General features: G+C 46.5%; 2 protein-coding genes across 3 annotated transcripts in view; one reads left to right on the top strand and one right to left on the bottom strand.

Moving 5' to 3' along the window:
• The first annotated feature begins 1,710 nt into the window (after positions 1-1,710).
• On the top strand, positions 1,711-2,595 carry LOC107192246 (COMM domain-containing protein 8-like). The gene is made up of 4 exons (XM_015581459.1): positions 1,711-1,843; positions 1,923-2,084; positions 2,144-2,296; positions 2,355-2,595. Exons 1-4 carry the CDS (start codon positions 1,778-1,780, stop codon positions 2,511-2,513), a joined length of 540 nt encoding a protein of 179 aa, XP_015436945.1. The 5' UTR covers positions 1,711-1,777; the 3' UTR covers positions 2,514-2,595.
• Positions 2,596-3,568: 973 nt separating this feature from the next.
• Positions 3,569-24,368, bottom strand: part of LOC107192256 (cell surface glycoprotein 1-like) — a 71,794-nt gene continuing 50,994 nt past the window's right edge. For both annotated transcript variants that reach the window (XM_015581469.1, XM_015581470.1), the window contains 4 exons: positions 7,152-9,728; positions 5,383-5,544; positions 5,022-5,087; positions 3,569-4,928 (listed from right to left, as the gene is read on the bottom strand). In XM_015581469.1, the coding sequence (XP_015436955.1) occupies positions 4,884-4,928; positions 5,022-5,087; positions 5,383-5,544; positions 7,152-9,728 (2,850 nt within the window). In that variant the 3' untranslated portion in view covers positions 3,569-4,883. The remainder of the gene's footprint in view (positions 4,929-5,021; positions 5,088-5,382; positions 5,545-7,151; positions 9,729-24,368) is intronic.

Raw genomic sequence — 24,368 nt, 5'->3', positions numbered from 1 at the left:
GCTTCAATTACGCGTTTGAATGTGCAATAATTCCCCAAAGTATTCTTATTTGATTTTAGCAGAGCTAATTATGAAGTCACAATTATGTTTAATGTAAAAACAACGAAAATGCAATAAAATAGAAATATGTTTCACCTATTTTGTTCTAATACGTTATCAAAAGTCACCAGTTTCCCGCCGAATTGCTTCTAATGGGAGTCCGCAGTCGTCTCATCGGCGGCACGTTCCGTCTAGCCGGCATTCTGAAACAGAAAATACACATTAATACGAAGTAGTTATACTAAATTCACAATGATTGAATAAAAAGGAAACAATTATTGACTTGAGGAATGTCGCCAAAGATTGCAAAGTGAACAAAAACAGTCTAAATATTAAGTGGTATCGGAGGGAGAATAGAAATCGTGAACCCGGTTCACTTTATCTAGCAATACAGAGTTAATTTATGATTATTTACACTAATTTGCATAGATATTAAACGACAGTAACGATAGAGTACTAACAAAGACACAAAGCATAAATAATTTAAAGTAACAAGTAATAATACTTACTTCGCCACGAGCGAGATCACTTCACGTCTAATCGGTCCAGCTCTCCTGAGAAGAATGACTGTTAGGCTGCCCATGACTGGCTATGATTGGTCGACCGGTGTGAGGAACGCACGGATTGGTCACCTCCCTCGCGCGCCACTTCTCATTACTACGAAATAGAATATTTACCACCGAATTATATTTCAATACATTTTTCTTATATGCATCTGAGATTAATTCAGAAGGGAATGACTATCATAAAAGGAAAATAAAGAAGAACACACTATCCTTGAAAATCTGATATTCCTATTTGTTTTAGATGGAAAATATTAATTTTGCTGCCGTCTTCTCGAAGGTTTAACTTATTAATTTTGCTCCCTCTCTAGTGCCGTATGTATGTGTATGTATATGTATGTATGTATCTCACTGTATGTATCTGTTTAAAGGATGAATGTAATATGAATGGACAATAGATTGTAATGCAAAATTAGAATTTTCTAAAATAATTTATGACGACAGGAGGAAATCTGAATTTTTTTCAACAATAGCGCCTACTGTATGACGTCATACCTGATCTGTATGTAACAACATTATTTCAATTGCTCCTTGTGAATAAGTTGTTATTAAGATATCTGACCATTGAATATTATAAAACAGAGCAGGAGCAATTTTTTGGTACCATAATATTTGTGGTGTAATAATATTACTATCTATTTTGTAGACAACAAATTTTTGCTTTTTAAATTCCGAGGGAGCAAATTGGGAGCAATTTTTTAAGATGGAAATTGTTAAGAAATACTAATATTCCGCGCCAACTATTCTTCGGTAGATTTTTATTTCGAGGACATGCTGGCGTCATCTTACAAGAAATATTCAGTACTAATAGACTAGTAGCTTAAGCATTTTACCGTAGATGACCCCACAGTATCACACATGAAGTTTTGTGTACTATCTTATTTTTCAGAATGTTAAAATTGGTCAAAATTAAAGTGAATAAAGTGTTAGTTACACAACACAAATAAAACATGTGTATTTTCAATTGTATTTGAAAAACACATACATACACCTTTACAATCAACGTTACATTTTATTATGAATCATAAACAAAACAATGTACATCCAATACAAATTTAGTATAATGTTACATAGATGTAAATTCAGCAACATTTAGCATTATTTAATATTGAAGATTGTCATCCGGTATTCTTACTCACGGTCGAAATTTGAAGAGTCTTTGTGTTAATGTAATTATGGAAACTGGTCAGCCTTTGTATCTTAACCTTTTCAGTGAGGATAAGATTCAAGTTTTGGAAGAAGTAAGTACAACATTAAACCCTCTCTACTGTCCTTAATACTTGACCTGTTGTCAATGAAAGTTTAATCACTTTAATATAGTTATTACACGCTTGTGTGGATGAAATATGTGGTAGACCTGGGCCATCCTACCACAGATTTACAAGCAGCATCGATTGGAGCAGAGAAGAATACGAAGAGACATATAAATTGATATCCATGCTCTTAAGGAATCCAGCTTGTTTATACTTAACAGAGGAGAAGGTATAACTCTAATTTTGTTGTATTTAATTATATCCTATAACATAGTGTTATTTGTTTAGATGCCTCAAGAATATCATGATCTACCAGAGCACATACAGCAAAGTATATTAACTTGTTTGAAAGTGAGAAGAGATCAGTTAACAAATGCTTTGTTAAAAGAATGTTCCAAAGAAAAACATGAAACCTTAGTAGACTTCGATTGGAGATTAAAGGTAATATTGTCAAGCAAATTTTAGAATAATTGCATACTAATTACAGTACTACTGACAGCTTGTAATGGGTTCAAGTAAGTTGGCTTCCTTAAGGGAACCTCTTCTTCAGTTGGACCTTATGATTGAAAACAAGGAAAAGAAACGTATACTGGGCTTAGAATTAAACAAAGACGAATTGGAAACGTTTATAAACGCTGTGGAGACCATAGTGAAATAAACTACTGTAAACAGGAAGTTGAAATTAAGCATAATGTATCTCCATTGTAAATAATACAGTTGTAGATTTCCAAGATGAAATAAAAACCACCTTATTTTACACTTGTTTCACAGTTTATTATAGGTTATAGATAAATGTAGAATAGTTTAATTACTATTATAACTGCTCATCGAAGATACTGAAGACTGCTGTTCTGAGTCTGAGGCGTCTTCGACTCAAAGATCTCATTTACAATTTTGTAATTCTGTTTTTTGCCGGCGCGCAAAATAAATAAACGAGGAAGCTTGCGTCGGTGACGCCTCAGAGTTTAACGATCGATAGTTTTTGCGGGTGTACAGATTATCAGTCGGGGTTTCAAGGATTGTTTCTGTTTTTGTTTTTCCCTTTTAAATAAAAAAAGTTCGCTCTCATCGCCAAAACTTGTCTCGAAAAACGGTGAATTTCGTTGTAAAGATCATTACGGACAATATATTTAATGAAAATGTTTACTATACAACTTTTAATTTTACCTCTTTCTCCTTACTCATTAATAATAATAATATATATCGTTTAAAAATCAATGCCGGTCGCGGGCACAGTGAACGCTCGCTCCGTTTCTTTTTTTTTCCTTTTTTTAACACTTACAAGTATTCTGAGATTTCCGAGCATTTACATGTAATGCGCTTTTCTTGTAACTTTACGATCTACGCTACGGTCTTAATAAAAAAAAAAGCTTCTCGTAGGTAATTATCATTTACTCGATGGGCGATCCGTACGAACGAATCCGTTGTTTTCGAATGGTAAAATTGTGCAATGTCCCGTAATTGTAATTAGGCGATACCTTTTATAATGATTATTATAAAATTACGAATAGGCTTCCTCGTAAGTAGTTCTCATATGGAGAAGTAGCATTTCGAACCAACGCCGAATTTACACAAACGCTTCCTCTATGTCTAGATTATATATCACTTACATTCTTGTCTCGACTTACTGTATGCTTTCGTGTGTGATTGTTTCGTTATTTTTTTTTTCGTTTTTTTTCTTTTTTTTTAATTATTATTCATACCTTTTTTTTATCTCGTGTGTTGTATGATGATACGTATGTACGTATGTTCTCGCGTGTAAAAATTGTCCTTGCATATGGGTGTTTTTCGTGTACTCGTGTGTCGTGTGCTCTCGCGTACCGAAGTCATACGTAGAAGTGTGTGCAGTTCCTCGTTACAACGTAAAACCTCTCGATTGTACAATTACAAAAAGACCAAGGACCACGAAAGAAATACGAGCAAAATCCATGAAATCGCGATTCGAGTGTTTCATTACTCGTGCGCTTTGACATATTCTTTAATTAATTTTTCCCTTTCCCGTTCTCCGCTTTCTCACTTCATATATCTTTTCTGTGTTCTCATAATCCAGGCGAAGATAACATTCCAAATTCTCCCCTCCATTCTCTTTTCATCTTTCTTTCTCTCTCCTGACTCAACTTTCATTCTCTCGGTCCACTATCTCTCTCTTCCTCTCCATCTAGCTCTCACTCTATCGCACATTTGACCGACACACACACACGCCCGTGCCATTTCACAGTTTCCCTGATCTTTCCTTTTATTACACTTGTCCTCATGCCTTGCACTCTCTACCTCTCTTTTTCTCTTTCTTTCTGTCTCTCCCCTTTATCGCACTTTCTCTCTCTCAATAGCAATTGTAGTCGTAGCAGAAGGGCGCGATCCGACGAGTATTCTTTCCTCAAACGATGTTCTCGATCGTTTTTCCTTCAAAATGTTCGTTCTTGTCGCCTGTACGCCGCGCGATGATCACGTAATTCGGCTTAGTTTAGTAACAATTACAGTTCTTTCTTTTTCAGTTTCTACAGAGCAGGGCCAAATTCAGACCCTGCCAATGGGCACGGCCCAACGTTGTAAAATTTTTGTTCCGTTTCGATGGTTCACGTTGAGAAGAAGTACAGTAAAAATCACCCGGCTCGAGATCTACCACCTGCGAAAGACAACACGTTTTCAGAATTAACCGTTTTTATTTGACTCGTCTACGTAACCCTATTCTCCTCGATGATACGACCGTAGCCATGCGTGAACATTCTCCTTCGCCCCGCCGTCGAATGCCGTCTAATAATTATTAATAGGCCTACTATAAAGTCTATAATGCTCTCGCGATGTCGCGGTAACATCGTTGTCGTTCAGTTTTCATTATTTTTTCCGTGTTCGTTATTAGTATTATTCTTTTTATCTTTTTGTTGTTGCTCGTAACGAAAGAACGTTCATTTTTCTGGTTTAGTTTGCAGGAATGGTCCAAATATACATATCTATATAATATACTTTTTTGGTTTTAACGAGAGAAAAGAACTTTCTTCTTCCCAAAATACAATTCGGTTAGCGGCGTTTATTCGTTCACGTTGTTTTGGTAATGCGCGTCCGCGATGATTTCCTGCGAACAATAAAACGTCGTGTTACACACTTGGCAAACAAGCATCGAGCGAAGCGTAAAAGAGTAAAAGAAAAACATGTTCCGGACACTTACGTTCGTGGTGCACTCTATGGTTGCCGCTGCGACAGCCTTATCGCTTATGTCAATCTCTTCGATAGCCTGTAATAAAAAAAATAAGATGCCAGTACGTTAATAACGGTATTACGAACTTATTACGTCGTGAGCCAAAAGTGAACTCATTGGAAAGTATGTATCGTTAATCAGATGGCCCCTCGCACTTTATTCTTCGTTGGACATTAAGCAACGTTAATGGCCTCGGGATCGCTCGCGCTAACGCAGCGCGAACGATCTTCTTGGCGATCATCATGTAGTACTTGTTTGAAACTCGATAGACGGAATGAATACAGAAGAACTCGGCGAATCGGTTGGAAAGAGATCGGGGACGAATAATTACCTTGGCTACGGAGGCAACATCTTCGGTGATGGCTGGTGCGGATGGCGGAGAGGCGGGTATCTCGGTTAGGACGGCAGGAGGTGCAATCTTCTCCTCTGAACTTTCTGTCGTGCTGTCGTGGGCCACATTATTTTCTACTGGGGCCTCGGATTCAGGAGTGGTCTGCAAAACACAGGTCTGCTCGTTAGAGGATGTACATGGATGATCGCAAGATCGAATGACCGCGTCAAGTCCAAATCCCAGCATGCTACGAGGACAAAAGACGTAAAGGTCGATTCCGTCGAGCCACTCAAAACGAAAGAGATGAAGGAAAAAGAACCTCGAGCCACGTTTCCACCTGCGTTATCGTTAGTTGCAATCTCTTAAGCGTCACGCGCGCGCGGTACAACCGATGAGACGCGATTACACAGGGACGAACACACGTCCGTTTCGTAGGTAATGAAATATTTAATATCGACCATGTAACAACCCCATATAACCGGACGGAATCGTTCCTCATGCTTCGGCCAGCGCAAAGAATCGGAAACCCTCTGCTCGATTAACCCCATCCATCGGATAAGAAAACTCTGCATGCTCAATACAAGATGCTTACGACACAACAGATGCAATTACGGAAAGAGCACGATAGTATAGATGTCTAAATATAAGTTCTATAATGCCGTATTATACATGTTAATGAAATAATCTAAGACGAGACAGCTCTCACTATCGTACTGGTGACAAACATTATTAGTTTCAAGAGTGTTTACGTCTATCAATGAGATTCACGCTAAGAAATTCGTTCTAATATCGAGCGGCTCTAATGTTATATATAATTATATCAGCGACAGACAGCGTTCCGAGGAAAAAAGTGATTTTCTACGGAAACTGGTCTCTCTCGACTAGTGTACACTGCGATTGACTCGCTCGTGGTTCATCTATGTGTCGAGCTACGAATGCTCTACATTTTAGCGCCTCGATTCGAATAACAAGACGTGTTAATAATTGTCAAGAAAACCAAGAGGCAAACAACACAGGTGATATGGCAGTAATGGTTCGTTTTGGTGGTGGTCGATGGACGGAAGCGTCAGGGAAATGTCAGCGATAGAGTAGACGTTGTTGTTAATCACGGTTGACAGAAACAAAGGATGCATTCGACGAGACCCTTGGACGATGGATTCGTATTACCCGAAAGAATGGAATTCGGAAACGGTATATATTTCATGAGATAGGACGAAAGGAAAAGGGGAGATTTTCGCTGGAAGAATCAATCGATTCGGTAGATTTCACCGTGATTTTCCTTCGTGCATGGAATGAGCGTGTGTGTGTGTGTGTGTGTGTACATTTTTATTTTCATGGATGAAATTCGTGCAAAAACCCACAGACGTCGATGTCAGTCTCAGTCTTTTTCGATTAACCCTTCGAATCGTCGAGAGAAGATCGTTCTTTTTTTTTTTATTTGTTTTGTTATTTGTTATTAGTTCGTTTGTTTTTTTTTTATCGAAGATGGTCGATGTCAGATACAGACAATTATCAGGGATGCGTCGACAACGCGAAGAGAGACGTGAACGTAGTAGGAATGAGTTTCGGGTGCGACAGAGCACTGGACGTAGAGATAATGTAATTCGGGACGAGAGGAGAAAAACGGGAGGTGTCGATATTTTCGGACTATATCACAGAGACGGTATTTGTGCGGACCGTAACGACGAGATACTTGGAACGAGGCGCGCCACCAAAGGTTTATCGGCTGCCTGAATTCATGCCAGGAGGTTGTGTTACATGTTAGTCACCTGATGGGTCTCCTGGACAGTGGTTGACGACGTGGCGTTGTTCGACAACTGACACGATACCGAGCTCTCTTCCTGGTTCTCAGTCTCCGCCAGAGACTCTGCTAATCTCTCCTTTAATTCAATGTCGGACTCATTGTACGAATTGAGGCTTATCGACACCGATTCCATCTTGAACTCTCGATTGCTCTGGTCATCGTAAAACTGTGTCTGCGAGGAGTCTTTTGTGGATGTTGTCAGGCCGGACGTGATACTGATATTGGACTGGGGACTAGGACTTCTGGGCGGTGTCAGAAGCGTCTCTGTCGGGTTTCTTAGACTGGGCACGTTCTCGTCGGGAACTGGAATCTCGCTCTTCGTTTCGGATACGTTACTACTCGTCATTAACGGGCAAGAGAGCTCTTCCGGTGGTAAGGGATACTCGAAAGAATCTGTGCTTTGAACGATGCCTCGAGGTGCCGGGGGAGGATGATCGTCCGTTGGATCGGAAGAAACGGGTTCGAGTCTGCTTGGGGATGACTGTGTTTGAGATTCGTTCGCGTCCGGCATGGGTTGTTCGTTCAGGGAGCAGCTTGGACTGTTAGTCGATACTTCCGGCGTGTCCACCAGAGGACTCGGAGGAACGTCCGAGCGCGAGTATTCTTCTGGTACCTCGGTTTGTTCGATTTGTTCCGTTTGCGAAGAAGGCTTTTCGACTTCCTGCGATCGTTCTGCTTCCACGATCTGTGGTTCTACGTCTACGATAGGAGAAGGCACTGCGGTGGTCGCATCGTCCCGAATGTTTATCATCTCGGCAGTGAACGTTTCCCATGGTCCTGGCATTGGCGATTCCGGTACGGGCGGAGGCATCGAATCCTCGTCCTCTTCTAACACTTCAATTACTTCCGTCACTTTCTTGACAGCGTCCTCAATTATAACGATGGTCTCGGTCACCGGTTGAACAGGATCGATCGTTGCTTCGTTCGGCGGAAAATCTTCCGGCTCGTCGGCCACGAGCTCTTCCTCCTCCGCGGGCACGACGATGTCGGCGTCCATTTCCGTTTCCAATTTGTCTTCGATGTCGGGTATTACTTCGACAGACTCCGTGTCCACTTTCGAGACATCCGCGTCGGTGTCCGCTGTTTCCTCCACGGTTTCTTCGTCTTCCGGAATAACAACGGCTGGTTTTGCTTCTACGACGATTTCCTCCGAAAGAGGCATAGGGCCTTCCTCCGTTTCTAAGATCATGTCGGACACCGTGATCGGTGGATCGATTACGATTTCCTGCGCCGGTATAGTTTCTTCCTGCACGACTTCCTCTACTACAACGATCTCTTCGACCGATTCCTCGACGCGTCCCGCTAAATCGATCGGCGGCGTGTCTTCTCTTCTACATTCGACAGGTTGCTCCGGTTGTGCCGAGTCTTCGGCAACAGTCGTCTCCAGCGGCGGTGGTTTAATATCTTCCACAGGCGCGCTAGAAGCATCGCAAACGGCATTAGATTCTACCAGCTGTTCAACAACTTCCGTCTTTTCCGCGACCACGGCAACAGCCTCGGAGGAAGCAGGTATCTCTATCGTTTCGGTGACTTCGATCTCGTGGGTCTCTTCCGCGTTTGCCTCTATTTTCTTCTCCAACGGAGGAGGAGGCGGTACCTCTTTTACTGCTTCTTTCTGCTCGTTCCTCTCGGACAAAGTTGTATCCTCCTGCTGTTGTTTCGCCGGAGCATCAGGACTACTGTTCGTGGCGTCAGTTATCGCGACAGGCAGCGGCGTCTCGTCGACGTTCTCGGATTTTTGGGCGGTCACGTCGGTGCTGCTGGGCGAGTCTGAGTAATTCTGTTGAACCGCGACTTCCGGATTATTCGCGACTACAACGGTATCTACCACCGGCAGAGCTTCTAGTTTCGGGGGAGCGGGAGTTGGTTCCGTATGGGGTCTGTCTGGGGATGAACCGGGTGGTCTCTGGGGGGACACATCAAGAGAATCCGCGGGTGGCGGTGTCGGGGGGTCGTTACGCTCTGGACAAGAGGAAGATAAGGTTGCGGTTGCGGCTGTCGGTGCAATGAAATCCTTGTCAGCAGCCTCGGCGGGCAGCTTAAGGGCCTCCGCGAGAGCGGTCGCGGAAGCCGCGGCCTGCTGAGCCTGCTGCAAGGGTGACGGATCTATGGGCGTTGGCGGTGGACTGGACGGAGGCAGGGAAGGAGTATCCTCACTGGTTTTCCTCTCAATGATAGACGGCGTATCGACTGTCTGGACTCGGAAAATGGAGACTTCTACCGGTACGAACTGACGACCGGCTGGACTGACCTCGACTACTCTTTTCTCGACCCCGATTTTTTCGACCTCCTCTTTGTTTTCCTCGACAGGGACGGGAGTAGGGGCAGAGGGAGTGGGTTCCTCCTGCTTTTCATCGGCGGGGCTACTAGCGGCCGTTGCTGTTGCTGATGCTCCTGTTGCTGCTGCATCCTCCTTCGTTTCTGTGGAGGGTGCCGCCGACGCCGGGGCGGCTTCGGTCTCCGCGGATGGGCTACTTACTGCCGACTTCTCTTCGACCGGACTACCTGCTGTTGCCGAACCGTTCTCCGCTTCTTCTCCACCCTGAAACATGATACCATCGTTTAGATTCGATTCAACGAGGAAATAGCAACACGTCAAGACCACCCCGGTCGGTCACTTTTGTCGAATCGTGCATATACAGACGCCATGGAAACGCAAGCCTGCTTTTCGACTAAAGTGGGCACACGAGAGGAGACTGTTGGAAAAAGCGGGCTGCTTCTCGTTCGAGCGAGATATTTTTTTTTTTTGTTCGTCACGAAGGGTGACCAAGTTAACAGTTGTCGCCCGGTTCTCGTCGAACCGGGGGTATGCTCTCTAAGCGATTCGAATAGAAAGAAGGGTGAACAACCTAGCGACACGTAGACAAGAGGAGTTCGCAGGAGGGTCGATACACCCCTATGAGGGATACACGTGGTGGGGTACGGGAAAAAAAGGAGAGCCCACGGGGTGCCCGGCCAGCGACGTCACCCTTTCAGGGGTGGCCAATCGTGTCACTGTGTCAGCAAGTACTCTCTTTTCAGCAAACCCGTAATTGATTTTCATTTTACGATTTGTAATACTCTGTTAAATCTTTCGTCGAACAGGCGAGTAACGCGTACGTGAAAATACGCGTCAGCCGTGTTTGAAACATCGAACGATGGAATGGTCGTATCGTTTTCTCCACTTGGAGAAACGAAGCCACCGGCGAACGAGCGATATCCTCCCGATCCGTAGAGGTATCGGGAATCTCGTCGTCGCGATGACACTCGTCCTATCTTGGCGTGAGCACAAGAAACACGAGCGGAACGAGAAATCAATTCTTGAAACCGAAGAGGGAAACAGAAACCGGACGTGCGGAACGCGGGCGCGTGCTTTATCGTCCCCAGACCTCGCGTATCGATCGGCTGGTTAAGTGAAACCCCTTCCCGCCGCCGTGTTCCTCCTGTGCATTTTCGTAAGGGGTAAGCCTCTCGCTTAAAGAATTACAGCCCCTGAAGGGTTGCGGCGGCACAAGGGCTTTCTAAACCCGGAGTGTTTTTTCTCAGACGTTCCTGGATCCCCATGTTTCGCCAGCACCGGGTACACAATTTTCAAAGCGGCGAAAACTTCGACGCGAAACCTAACTCTCCCCCTTTCTCTCTTTTTCTCTCCGTGGGCATTGTTCTGAATGTCTGCGCGCGCTTTCGAGTACAACTCCCCCGCGGCCAGAGTTTTCGACCTCGTTCCAGACAACGACTCCAGACTCGACTCGAGGGAACGGTTGTTCCATCGGTGGGTTTTTCGACCTCGCAGCAAACACAACCAAAGGAATCGGTAGAAACGACGAGGCGGAACAGACGCGCGAATTCGCGTTACAAATTTGGCTAAACTTCGCACCGGAGAAAGGAGATGGCTGCTAGAAGGGCCACGGGGAATCTGGCTGATAGCCAGACGTAGAATCATTCTTCGTTCGGGCCATTGTCCGCGTATGCGCGCTTCGAGGTCGACGGAAGAAAGGAGCGCTCTCGCGCGTATCACGGTGATAAACTTCCGATTACCCTCGACTTACACACTCGCGACGAAATCGATCGGCGGCATGCTTTACGTGTCGCTCGCGGTCGCTTCTGTTGGCCGTCGACCAACTTTTGAGTAGGTTACGGAGGAGTCGTGGATACGCTTCTGCAACGGAGATCGGCCGGTGGAAAGAGAAAACCTACGGGAGAAGGTCCTCGTTTCGCGCGGCTCGACGCCAGTCCTGAATATATTTAAACGAGAATGATGGATTTCGAGACGTGAGTTTGGTTACCCGAAGCCCGGCCAACACAAGCATCGAATTCTATATTTTCTTTAAGTACAACATCTCGAGAATATTCTATGCACGTTTAAAAGTATAAACGTCTTAGGTCAAAAATGGATTAGTTTAGATGTTATGGATTTTTTCCCAAACGCCCACAGATACTCTTTACACTGTCCCCCCCCCCCCGTAAGAAAAGACAAACGATTTGCACCATGGAATCTCGGTGAAAACTACACGGACACGCGCGGGGCCAACAACCGAGACAACAACGTTCGCGTGGTTGAAAATATATCCGCGACATTTGAAACCTAATAGGCGGATTAACGATAGCTATTGTCGACCCACGGTAGAGAACAGAAAGAGACTCGCGGAACATGTTTGCAAGGGGCCACGCGAAAGCCAGCCCACACGCTCCACGGAGTTCCCCGATGCGCGATGTGGTATCGAGTTGCTGGGACTTGGCAGCGGAGAGCGCCTTTGGGCCCCGCGCTGAAATATCGTCCCCGGCATTCTAGCCATTGAACCGTGCGGAAATTATCCTGGTCCGGGATCGGACGGAACAGCTGGTGCCCGGGGCTGCATTAGGCCCGATACTAGAATCAATTTCCTGTTCCGAGAGGAGAAAAAGTTAACTAGGGTGACGCGTGGCACGTGCGTAACGCTCGTGTGCGCAGCCAACAACTGTCGCAGCCGGGTGATGGTGTTCTGTGAAATACATAAATTTCAGGGGCCGATAACGATCGGATATACGTTCAGCTTTTCGGGGGCCGGACGGAACAAACCGTGGACGCGTCGACGGCTGGGCGTGTATCCGATTACCACCGTCCGACTAATTGTTTCCGCTGTATTTCTTTTTTTTTTTTTTTTTTTAACACGAAATCGCGCAACGGCGTTTCGCGTCGCCAAAACGGTTAGCGAGTGGAAACGCAACAAAGGGACCAAAGGGGAGGGGGGCGTTATCAACGTCCCGGAAACGGTCTGTTATGTACACGAGCACGGCATGACCTAGACAATGACGTCTTTAACGACACGTCCGTAAAGAGATCGGCGCTGATGCACCGGGTTCCCGCGAACCCCGTTTCTACTGCTGATTAACCCATTGTCTTGAGCTAAATGTGCGCACCCGTGGTGACGGCGTTTCTCCTCGGTTTTTCGAGTGGTATGTTCTTTACGTTTCTTCTTTCTTTCGTTTTTCTTTTCCCTACCTTCCTATTTACGTAGCCTTCCTTGGAATTGAATTACGACAGCTGTATTTATTCGGTTCACCGGAGCGTGTACCGCGGCTGCGGTAATATCGGTCTCTTGGCATGTAAACGGAACGGACGGGGACGATAGAAACACGCGTTTAATGTTATCCACCGGAGGCAAATCACGACACTACACCGCCCGATTGTTTGTACTTGAAAACACGCGGCGTTTCAATATCTTACCAGAAGCGCGAACGGGAAAAGCGGCGCTGCTGTCGTTTCGCGAGTTTTAAACGGCTTTAATAAGCCCGTGTTTTATCTCCCGGGAGATTAATGTAGCGTGCGAGTAATTAATGATGGTAAGTCGGCCCGGACCTCGTTGATTTCCTCCTCGTTAACCTACGCTTTTCACGGGACTTGACTGGCAGTTCGAAGGATCGTTAATAATCAAGATACAAATCTGAAACACGAGAGAGGCTACGAGAAGGACTAAAGTGGCGTGTAAACGGGGTACACACGATTGAAATTTCAATATACATATCTGAACCCCAGAGCCAGAGTGCATCACAGCACACTTTTCGAACTTTAGAGGAGAGCAAATCAAAGATGCTGGAATCTTGTGGCTTTGGAACCATTCGATATAAATTCAACGAGAAACAATCGATATATAGAAATCGAGAACATTGTGAAATAAGTTTCACTATCGGAAAGAGTGAACAATTTGATACAGAAACATGCAAAATATAATTTTGTTAAAAAAGTGGACTTAATACCCTCTGGCTCTTAGGTCTAGACACATACCTATTGTGTTAGCATGTGAACAGACCTCGATGCATGGGAACAAACGGTTACCGCGTGCTATGTTTGATCGTCTACGGGACACGAATTCAATTTCAATTGCGCGCGGACGACGGTGTGTTCCGAACGATTGAATTTCTCGCCGCCTACCCCCGACTCTAATTCGTCAAGGTATTAATTTTCATCGATTCGGCCGGACACGGTTCCGCGTGGATTAACGCGTTATATCGCGTCGATATACCGCTCGAGCGCAACTATAATTCGATACGCGAAACCTTAAAACGCGTTCACCCACGTGGAACACACTGCGCCGAGACTGAAACGGAAAGTCTTCGAGAAGCAGCATGGCTCCCGTGAACACGCGGCAATTCGCTATTTTCGGTCGTACCCGCTGGACGTTCCTCGTTAGCTTGAACTGCCGGCTCGTGAAAGCATCTTGCGCGCGAAAGCTTTCACCGCGTATGCCTCGAGCGTGCCGTGCCTTGCCTCGCTGTGTGCCTCCTGTCGCGTGACTATTTTTGCTCGTCGCGTCGCGACCGACACCGAGTGTCGGTTTACCTTTGTTTCTGCTGCACGCGTTTAAACACGGCGTCGAACAATGGACGATTACATAAAAAGCAGCATCGACCGACGGGAGACATTAATAAACTATAAAATATTCCGACGAATCGAGTCCAGCCTCCCTCTCCTCTTCCCCCACTTCTTCCGAAATCGATAACCCGACGAACAATGCAAAATTAACAATTACCACCTCGAACGGATACGACGGCCATTAATAATTCCAATGAGCGTAGTCACTCGGAGAACTAGTTAAATTGCACCGGAAATGCCATCTCTTCGTTTCGGTTTCGTGCTCAATCGGAAACAGGTTGAAGTCGAGGGGGGTGGGGGGTTAGGGTTACGATGAAACATCGCGTTAGACTTTGGACTCGTCGATAGGATACAATCACAGATAGATATCGAGGAAGATCATTCCATCCGTACCGCGGAAGATTTTGCGTCCTCGACTTCCGGTGGCACTGCAGCGACACCCAAAAGCGGCACGTAGGACAGAACTCTTCTGGCTCCGCGAGCGAACGCGCCCACCACACGGTACACACCAGTGCCCACACTCCGCCCTGCCTTCGAGACAGACTCCATGGTCTTCACATACGTTTGTTCACCGTTCGTAGAACACGTCCTTGAAAAAAATAGCACGAAGACGATGCGTAAGAACCGACGACGATTCGGAACGCGAAAGCCGCGGCCAACCCTGGGATCGTGTCGAATCTTTTTGGAAGAGTTTTCTCAGAAGCTCCGGGAAGATTTATTTTAGTCTTCGGTAGATAACCTCCGTGACCATTTCAGCGTGTGTACAGGGTATCCCGAAATATGCGATATGATACCACGGTACTCTCGACTTATTGCGAAAACACGCGAGAAAGTGTGCAAGAAACGGGTAAGACGTTTCATTAATTTCATTCGTCCGCGACCTGCTTTTCGAGTTAAAATTGGTATTCCGAGATACCCTGTGTACAGAAAACTGGAGGGCGCCCCTTGGAACCAAGCTACTTTGTCTGTGTCTATTAATAGAGTTTGATCGTCGAGCATACGATTGGTATGTATGTAGGTGCTACGCAAAAAACACGTGGTGACTCGTCCGTATCTGGACAACGCGCAAGATAAAACTATTTTCGTCGTCGGTATCGAACGACGTAAATTAATTTCACGAGAACGTTTCGAACGTCCATATTGTTTCCAAAATTCGTGAATTTTCCTCTACTTGTGCTTTCCTATTTAAAAAGTCACGATTGCATCGACACGTTTCTATTTTCGAAAATTCCCGAAAAATTCACTTTATCGGAATTTCGGTAAAATGATCGAACACGATCCCACGACGGGTCGTCCGGAATGGATTTCTCGAAATCATCTCTCGCTGGATCTCTACCTTCGCCCCGCACACGCACGCACCGATCACTGAGAGACGCCTTTAGAAAACAGAGAAAGAGAGAGAACGATCCCCGCGCACGCACTCTGTTCGCCGTCGTTGGCGAACTACTCGGGCCAGACTGCGAGTTCACGGTGGTTTATATAGAGTCCAAGAGAGGATCGTCCCACGTCTCTTGCCCGAGAGAGGAGAGGAGAGAGAGAACGTTACTGATACATACGTGGACACACTTGGGGGGCGAGAAGAGGGAAATGCTCTAGTCGGAGACTAACGAAATCTCTCCTGGAAGAATAGGAGCAACGACGGAGCGCTCCGTATTTACGCGAGGCGAAACCAAAAGGGGATGCGGATTCGTGAAAGACGCCTCTGTCTTTCGAACGAGGCACGAGAAAAATGTATTCTTTCTTTTTTTTTTTTTTTTTTTCGACGAATCACAGAACTCTGAACCGAGCGAGAGACTTTTTCGTTCACAGTCCACGAACGCTGTGATACCGAGACACGATTTACGGCGAGCAAACGGACAGGCTTGGGCGGACTTTATGCCGCATGAAATATACCTCGCGAAAAATTTCACCAAAGAGAACAGAAGGAAAGTTAACCCTCGGTTTCGAGAGAGATCGTGAAAGACAAAGAGACGCAGAGGAGAAGGAGTCGAAACGGAAGAGTTACAATGAAGCCAGCGGGAAGGGAGGGAAACCCGTCGTGCACCACCTACGCGAGGACGGTGAAACCAGGAAGGGAAAGACACGGAGAACCGTGCCCCGGGAGCGAAGAAAGGCGAACAGTGAAAGAGAAAGAAAAAAATGAACGTATTACAGGACAGAGAGGAGGCCAGTCACGCTTTGTACCTTTTTCTTCGCCCCCCCCCCCCCCTCCTGTACCGGTTACATTTTACCTTCGAGAACAAAAAAAAAAAAGAAAAGAACTTATGAGGAGGGGGCGGACACGGTATCTGAGAGAACGCATCGCCAACAGGAGAAATTTTCGTTGGATTCGCGATGACTGGAAAGCCGCGAGCGCGTCGAGCACCGAGAAATCGGCACGCGCGTCTGCGAATGAAATAAAAATTCACGCCGCAAAACCACCGCGCGTTTCTATTCTTAGACGATCGAAAGAGAAAGGAGTCGGGAGGGACGGAAACGAGAGACAGGAAAAAGGGAGGCGAACAGAGACACGACGGACGGACGGGGGGAAGGATAACTATTAACAAAACAGAAAAGGGACCTCAACGGCGCAAGTGACGCGGCGGGGTTTATTCGGCGTGAACTCTTCGCGGTGAAAATTTTTGAGTCGGTTCCAAACTTCGAATGCTGCATGCTTGACCTTTACACGGCGTTAGTCATGGGGAGTGAGTCAATTGGAAACTCAAGCTGGCGCAGGGACTGGGAAAGACCGGGGTTGAAAGGAACAATTTTTGGGTTTCTTGAAATACAAGTGTCTGTATTTTAGCTAGAGATTTAATGTTAATTTCTACGGATAAGCTGGATATTCATTGGCTTTTAATTGGCTGAACACAACATTATTTACATAATAATACAACATAACGTACATTGTCTTTTTTTAATTAGCACAACATAATTAATGACTAATTATCATAATTTATTGATCATTTGTTATCATAGCGCTGTCTTTTTCATTTAAAAAGTTATAAGCCCAACTACAACCTACCCCTGTTACTTTCAACCCCGGTCTCCTCTATAAGTACTTTATTCCGCAAACTTATGTAGGAAAATTCTAACTTCTAAATTCTAAGTTCTGGATTCGCGTAAAATATCCATATGTCGCTTTCTCGATGGCTTTCGAGTTCTGCGACCGATCGCCGATGGCAGCATCGACCGTAAAGGCCGCTTCGAACTTATTCTTGGACCAGGGGCAAAGAAGGAGGCGGGTTACCAACGGAGAGCGAGCCTCTGACCAAAGATGCGTTCACGTCAGCCGGATATACGTACAGATGGAGACGTTCTTTCGTCGAGGTCGGGAAGAGAGCTCTCATTACAACCGACATATTAATTGACGTTAACGATGGAAAATACGAGAACGCTAACGAACCAGACGTTTCTACGGGTTTCCCTGTTGCACATCTCTGCCTCGTTATCGTTTCTTCGTCCGCCACTTCTTGGATACGAACGAACGAACCTGTCACTGTTTGACGTTACAAAAGAACGGGGGACGGACGCGCGAGAGAAGACTCGCGTGGCTTTTGTTCACTTTTGCATTTTCAGAGGGCCCCCGGGGCGCAACCCGTCGACGATACTGCGCGCGTAAATCTAGTTTGAGGGAAGCACCAACGACAAATACGTGGACACCAACGACCGTTATCGGTTCGTAAATCATTGTTATCGCTCGTTCAGGATCACCATTCTCCGATACTCTTTGCGCTTCGTCCCTATTTGCCAGTGTTCCATGGCACGTGTTATAGCGTTAAAACGCCATCATTTACGAATCCAATGCGCACGGTGCCGCCTCTAAAGGGGTACTTTAACATCGAGACACGGCCGGACGTTTAAAGACGCTCGAGAAATATTCAGAACCTCGTAAAGCAGACCGATGAGTAGAAGTCGTAAAGGACTCGGTGAAGAAAAACGGTACCGGGGATTCTGAAGGAATCGAGACAGATAGAGGTTCCGAACGCGACAGTGTACGGGGAATCGTAAAATCTATTATTTTTAAAACGCCTCCTCCAGTCGTCTAGTCGGCGATATAATTCGAAGGGAAACCCTGTTGTTTCGTGCAACAGGAACGACACAACGACGCCGTCGACGTCGACAGAGGCGGCGACGGCGTCAACGACACGCTCCGAGAAGCACGCACGCACTCTCGTATATTCACCCTCTTGTCCGCTCTCTTCACCCTTTGAAGAGGGTCGCGAAACGCAACAAAAGGAGGGTGGTGCGTGGAGAGAAAGAGGGAGAGAGAGAGAAAGAGAGCCAGGGGTATCGATTTTATCATTCGCGTTCGCGGATTCAACCGCAGGAAAGCCGAACAGGGGGAGGGAGAGAGGGTGAAAGAGAGGGAAAGAACGTCCAGGGGGGAGTGGTCAACGATAATCATCGTTCGACCACCATTTCGAAATAACTTTTTCATTCTTTTCATTTACATTTCCCCGGTTCTGCTTGGATAATGATAATTTACTAGGCGTTCCCACGAACGGGCGAACGAATAACGAGGAATTAATTACTAGTAAGAAAGTCTCTGATTTCGAGGCGAGCACACACGTTTCGGAAATTATCGACCGACCCTCGAGAGTATATAGTAGGGAAGGGGGTGAATCGCCGTGAAAGCTCGGACGCCGTTCCCGTCTCCTGATATGGCGATGAAACGCGCGGAATCTCAGCTCCACGACCCGCTTCCGGGAGACGTCGTGGCCCCTGCATACTTGAGAACCGTTGGCTGCGAGGCAGGCGAATCTCTCGATGATACTGTAACTACGGGTAAACTACTCGATCCCCCCTCTCCGATAAATATTGAAACATCCACTCGTGGGTCCGACCTTAGCCGAGGGCGTTGCCTTATTGGCTGACTGGCTCCCGATCATCGTTCCAAAGAAGGCTACCCACCCCTGCCCATCCGTCTCTTAACCCAATTGCACCCCGAAATAAGCTAATCCACCGGCCGTGAACTCGATCCCGCGAATCGCTCGAATCAACGATAAAATTCGGAAAAAATCCAGGAATAACGATCTCTCTGTCGGTGCGTCTACGTTTTTAAAGATCAAGTTTACATTGTAAATAATTACACTCATCAAAGGCACAAAGTGTTTATAAGCGGTGAGATTGTTTTTTCGAGCACATAAAAATTTGTATTCGCCCCAACGAAGGGAATTCACGGAAATACCCCCTTCCACCTTCCATATCGTTCCGGAATGCGAACACTTTTGGAATATTTCGCATATCGGCGATAGGATTTCCTGTTACGAATTGCACGGCGGAGGGGAGGGTGGGGGGTATCCGAGCAACAAGAAAAAGAAAACTAGGAATTCGAACGAAGAAAATGGCAAGGATTTTCATTCTCTACGGTCCGCCGGTGCAAGGAATTCCGTTGGTGCTGTAAGAAATTTCTACGTTTCACCGAGCGGAAAATATTAACGGCGCGTCCCTCTTATTTGCCGGGAGTTTAATTTCGCACGAGCTCAACGATAAATTCGCGGGGCATACGGTGGTACGATGGTGGTAATTAAAATCGTTGCAGAAGAAGGGATTGTAAATTGCGTAATTTGCATTCTACTTACCGCCAGAGCATCGATGTTTCAGCCGCGAGATTACGCTCGCGGTGCGAAGCCGAGAGAGACCGGCGTGGTGGAGGGACGCTTCCGTGTCCATTCACACGAGCCGGAAGTGAAAAAAGGGCCGCGATGGAAACGAAAAGGGTGAGAAGATAATGGACGGAAAAACTCGTTATCGAGTGTCTTCTCGTTGGAAAGTGTGTTGCTGCCGCGTCCTGTGGCTTCGAGTCTCGACAACCGACAACCAGTGACCACGGGACGGGCAAATTTCACCTGGGAAATCACGCGACGCCATTTGCCGCGCCTCGATTCTTAATTAAGAAATGAACTTTTTAACGAAATAAAACGAGGCCCCGGCTCTTCTCTATCGTGACCACCGGGAGACACGACACGCCTCCGCCGACGATAAACGTTGAATTATTTTACGGACCATTCGAAACGTGTCCCATCGAATCCCGTCCGATTAATTTAACGGTCCAATTTTAAACACTCTCGCGTTAAATTTAGAACCGTTCGATTTTATTGCGAAGGCGATCCCTACACTTTCTTTACCCGCTCTCCCACCCCTCCCTATACGACTTCCGGCTTCCCGGATCAGCTGGAATTCTGATATCAATAAAACACAAGTCGCCTCGGGTCGGGCTTGCTTTTATCGTTTCCAAATCCAACCCTTAGACGATGTTTATACCGACAGCTTCCGGGAAAGCCCCACAGTGCCGACCTTTCTTGATCCGCTCTCGGTTTTTAGGATGTCGTGAGAATTCGAAGGAAATCGTACCCTAGTACACTTTTCCTGCGTCGAATTGGACAAATTTTATCTACAGTTCTGTGCACATCCCGACACAGACGGTAAGATTTTTTTAGACATCGATTTGATCGACCAAAGAGTTCAATTTGTTACTGTCGAACTAAATTTAAACACTTCTGTAAATTGTTCCTTTTCATCGTAAACTCTATTTTTCGAATTCTTCGCACAATCCCATAGGATTTTTGTTAAATTCTGTTAAACTTCCTGTACACTTACTCTAAGTCTTTGTAAACTCTGGTACATCTTTTCGCGTCATGCCATATCTGAACTTTTCGTTTCTCCTCTAGATTTCCATATGCTTGTATAGTGTACCAAAGGGTTCAAATTCCGTTTATAAATAAATATTATTATTACATAACCGATGAAATCGAACATCTGGAGATCGAATTTTGCGTAAGTTTCTTGTTCACGTGCGAGTGCTGCACGAGTCTTTCGCCTAGTGGCAGGCCTGGTGAATGCGAAAAGCCCTGGTAGCCCCGTCGGTCGGCATGGCAACAGCTCCGCGCTTCCCGGCGTCGGGACGCTCGATACTAGACGCCGCCGCCGCCACCGCCGCCGTCGACGTCGACGACGACGACGACGCCCAAATCCAAAGGGGGGCGCGGAGAGAGAGAAAAAGAGAGAGTGAGGAGAGCACCGGGTACCGGCACCGCGTGGAAACACAGACACGAGCTTCGAATTGCGATTTATGCACACGATCGATCGACGGATTTATCAGAGGGAAAACCACTATCCCCGGCTTCAGAATCCGCGAATCCGTTCCAGTAATCGTGGCACAGGGCAACGATTATCGGAGGTATTTCGAAACGATACGATATTGTTTTACTGTTGATCGCTAAAAAAACATACAACGGAGATAACACGACGCCTCGTGGAAATTGATAATTACGCGAGGTTTTAATAGACTCGCGCGACAATCGAGCAGCAGCTCGTCGGCCGGTATATTTAGCCCGCGTTTTTATCGTCTGCCACGATTCAGTATTTTAATGCGGTCGAAGTGTGTCAAGTCTGATACCAGCGATTATAAATAAAGAAGAGGGAAGCCACCGACGAAAGGACGTACCGTACACACATTCGGACGGCTCGTGTTTTTAATACAATGGCATCCCGATGACGTCAAGTGATAAAGAGGTGGAGAGATCTGCAGAGGTCTTTCAACCGACACACTTTGGCAAACGGGTGCGCTCTGGAATACTGCTCTCCCCCCTCGGTTCTCGATTAATTCTCGCCAAGTAACGAAAAAAAAAAGAGAGAGAGAAGCGAGCCGGTATTCTCTGTGAGAAGGATGGACGAGATTGATCGTGTCCATCGAGACGGATAAAGGGTCCCAAAGGGTTGCAACAGCAGCCAAATGTAATTCGAGTAACGAGAACCCGCGCAGCGCGATCCCGAAACAACTGCTTCAGCACCGCATTTACCAAATTAATTTTCCAAAGGTACTCGCAGCCCTGGTGCCTTTATTTCCTCGTTTCTCGTAAATTGAAGCGGGCGGGGTGGGAAAAGTACGGATATGCTCTTTCATAAAGCTACGAGTTTTTCCGGATTGTACAGAATTACATTAGCCCCCCATTTTTTTCCAGCTTCTTCAAGGGGGATGGGGAGTACTTGATTACCTACAGCGGGGCCCCATTTGCCTTGCGCACCACCTGCCCCTTCGATCGTCGTTTCTTTGGCATTATGGCCGCCGTTCAGAAAATGAGCCCGCCCGATGCTCCTGTTTCACGGTGGCGGAAGAGAACGGCGAAGGGATTAATCTTTACGAGGAGCAGGAGAACGCGTGAAGATGAGCAATAGCCCCAAAGGGGAACGCGGGGGGCTCTTTCCTATTATTGGTTCCCCCGGAATTACGTAACTCGGGGGGTTGTTCGTTAGCGCGCTGACTAATCGACCGATAAAGCGTTCTCCAAACGCCCTTGGCCGGGGCAGATTAAACCGGGGGTCTTGTAAAAGTTTCCCGTCGTGGATCACCGGGATCGTCGTTATCGTCTGTACCGCGGCGTTACCAGAGAAGAGAACTGTATGTGGATCAATATTTACGCGACGTATTACGCCTCGAGAGATTACCAAAGTCCAAGAATGGCACCGTATTGGGAAAAATTCTCGTTTCGTTCGACTGATTGATTTCGAGGATATTGCACCACGCGTAAGGTACCAGCTGTATTATTGTGAATTCCGTTCTGTTTTTCGTATATCTATACGAAAGCTTCGTGCGTTGAATTTCAATTTAACCTCGAACACGCGGGGATCTAGATATTTCACGCGTAGTACACGAAAAAGTTGTCGGTACACTCCATTCATTCACAGTGAGAAACCCATCGTTGAATCGATAATGGAAAAGCAGAGAAGAATGCGTCTCGTTTGGACAACAACGGCAGGCTCTTCTCAGGTAATCCGTTTAATACAAACACAGCCTCCCGATAGCTTCTAGACACGTCCAAGAGGGAAACGTTCAACAGTTCTGGCCGTTCGCCAACGGTTCGCCCCGAGGTTGATTAGCTTGTAATTGCGTATTGTTTTCCCTGCCAGCGAAATAAGACGTCCGAGGGAAACGGACGAGAACGAAAGGCTCTTCGGAGAGCAAGGACAACGGGAACTTGAATACACACACACACACACACACACATCGTCCCGCTCCGAGATCCAATTTATGCGTCAAATAGACCTTTCGCGATCGGACCAAATAGTCTGGTCTCGGTTGACACAAGGAGATGGTAAACAAGATAAAGGATCGATGAAAGTACACATTTCCTGTCTCGTAAAAGCTACAAAAAGAAACAACGTTCCTCTCGACGAGATTATCATGAAAGATACGATGTTTGAGCAAAGGAATATTCATTGACACGTGACCGAGTGCGCGCGTCACTCTTCACTTCTTCACGAATTCGACGTGAAAACCCCCGAAAACGATCCGAACTGCGTTCCAGGAACGTGACACGCTTTGAACAGATGGACACCCTTTGTACTTTATTACAATGAAACGGACCGATATCCCTCTGTTGGACAGCACAGAGATTTTAGCTGAATTTGATTCGAAGACGACGGACAGGTCCGTAGCCGAGACTGAAAGGCAATTGTTAAGAGATCCGCTGGCTCGTTAAATTTCCATCTTTCACGACTCTTTACCACAACCATTGAGATTCGCGGGCGATACGTGCACGCGCAAGCACGGACCTATTGATTATTCTCGCCTTTACTAGCTGGAATCGGTACTCGAACGAACGGTACAAACGGCGAAATACCGCTGCGGGATACACTCGTTCCCACGACTTCCGTTTTCGTCGACGGAGAAAGAGGAAGAGAACCTGCACGATCGCGTAATCCTTGTAAGAGGATTAACAGTCCCGTTAGAGCGAGGTACGGGAGGGTAGAACTTTCCTTTTCGATTTTCTCGACGATGACTCCTGCTCGAACGGTATAGACGACCGACGACAATAGAGGAGGGAGCATGTTCGTGTTTTTGTTGGACCGCGGGACGAGAAAAAAATCCGCGACGCGCGGTATCGATTCTAACGACATCGAGAGTATTTATACGACAGTGGTCATCGAACCTCGAGAGCGCAGTTCTCAAGTTGCCGCGAGTTTCGTGCTTTTTATTAGCGTTCCACCTGTCGCATTCTACTCCCGAGCTGGTGAGGACGGATGGACGGACGCGCGCGGAGACAAAATGCGATTGGCACTAGAAACGACGACGAGCGCGTGTCCCCTCTCTTTTTCTCTCTACGATTGTCGCGACGAGGAACAGAATAGGAAGAGAGAGGAGGAACGGAGCCAGCGAACGAACGAACCGGAGAAGATTGGACAAGACGGACAAAGGGACTAAAAAGAAGGGTGAGGGACGGTCGAGGAGGATAGACTTGGAGAGGAAGCTTTCATCGTAGCGAATGAAAGTGGCTTTTCGAGAGACTTCTATGCCACGCCGGAGCGTAGAAGACAGATATTCGATTTTCGCAGGCCGTCCGAGGACACCTGCCGAATTCCCACGTC

Source organism: Dufourea novaeangliae, unplaced genomic scaffold (genome assembly GCF_001272555.1).
Source record: "Dufourea novaeangliae isolate 0120121106 unplaced genomic scaffold, ASM127255v1 scaffold299, whole genome shotgun sequence".
In the NCBI taxonomy this organism is placed as follows: domain Eukaryota; kingdom Metazoa; phylum Arthropoda; class Insecta; order Hymenoptera; family Halictidae; genus Dufourea; species Dufourea novaeangliae.
Note: the sequence above shows the minus strand (reverse complement) of the source record. Positions and strands in the feature narration are given on the sequence as shown.

Excerpts from the sequence above, each read along its gene's own strand:
- LOC107192246 (XM_015581459.1), top strand. The coding sequence starts at position 1,778 with ATGGAAACTGGTCAGCCTTTGTATCTTAACCTTTTCAGTGAGGATAAG. Across the intron at positions 1,844-1,922 it reads AGATTCAAGTTTTGGAAGAA|TTATTACACGCTTGTGTGGA; the intron begins GTAAGTACAACA and ends ACTTTAATATAG. Across the intron at positions 2,297-2,354 it reads ACTTCGATTGGAGATTAAAG|CTTGTAATGGGTTCAAGTAA; the intron begins GTAATATTGTCA and ends TACTACTGACAG.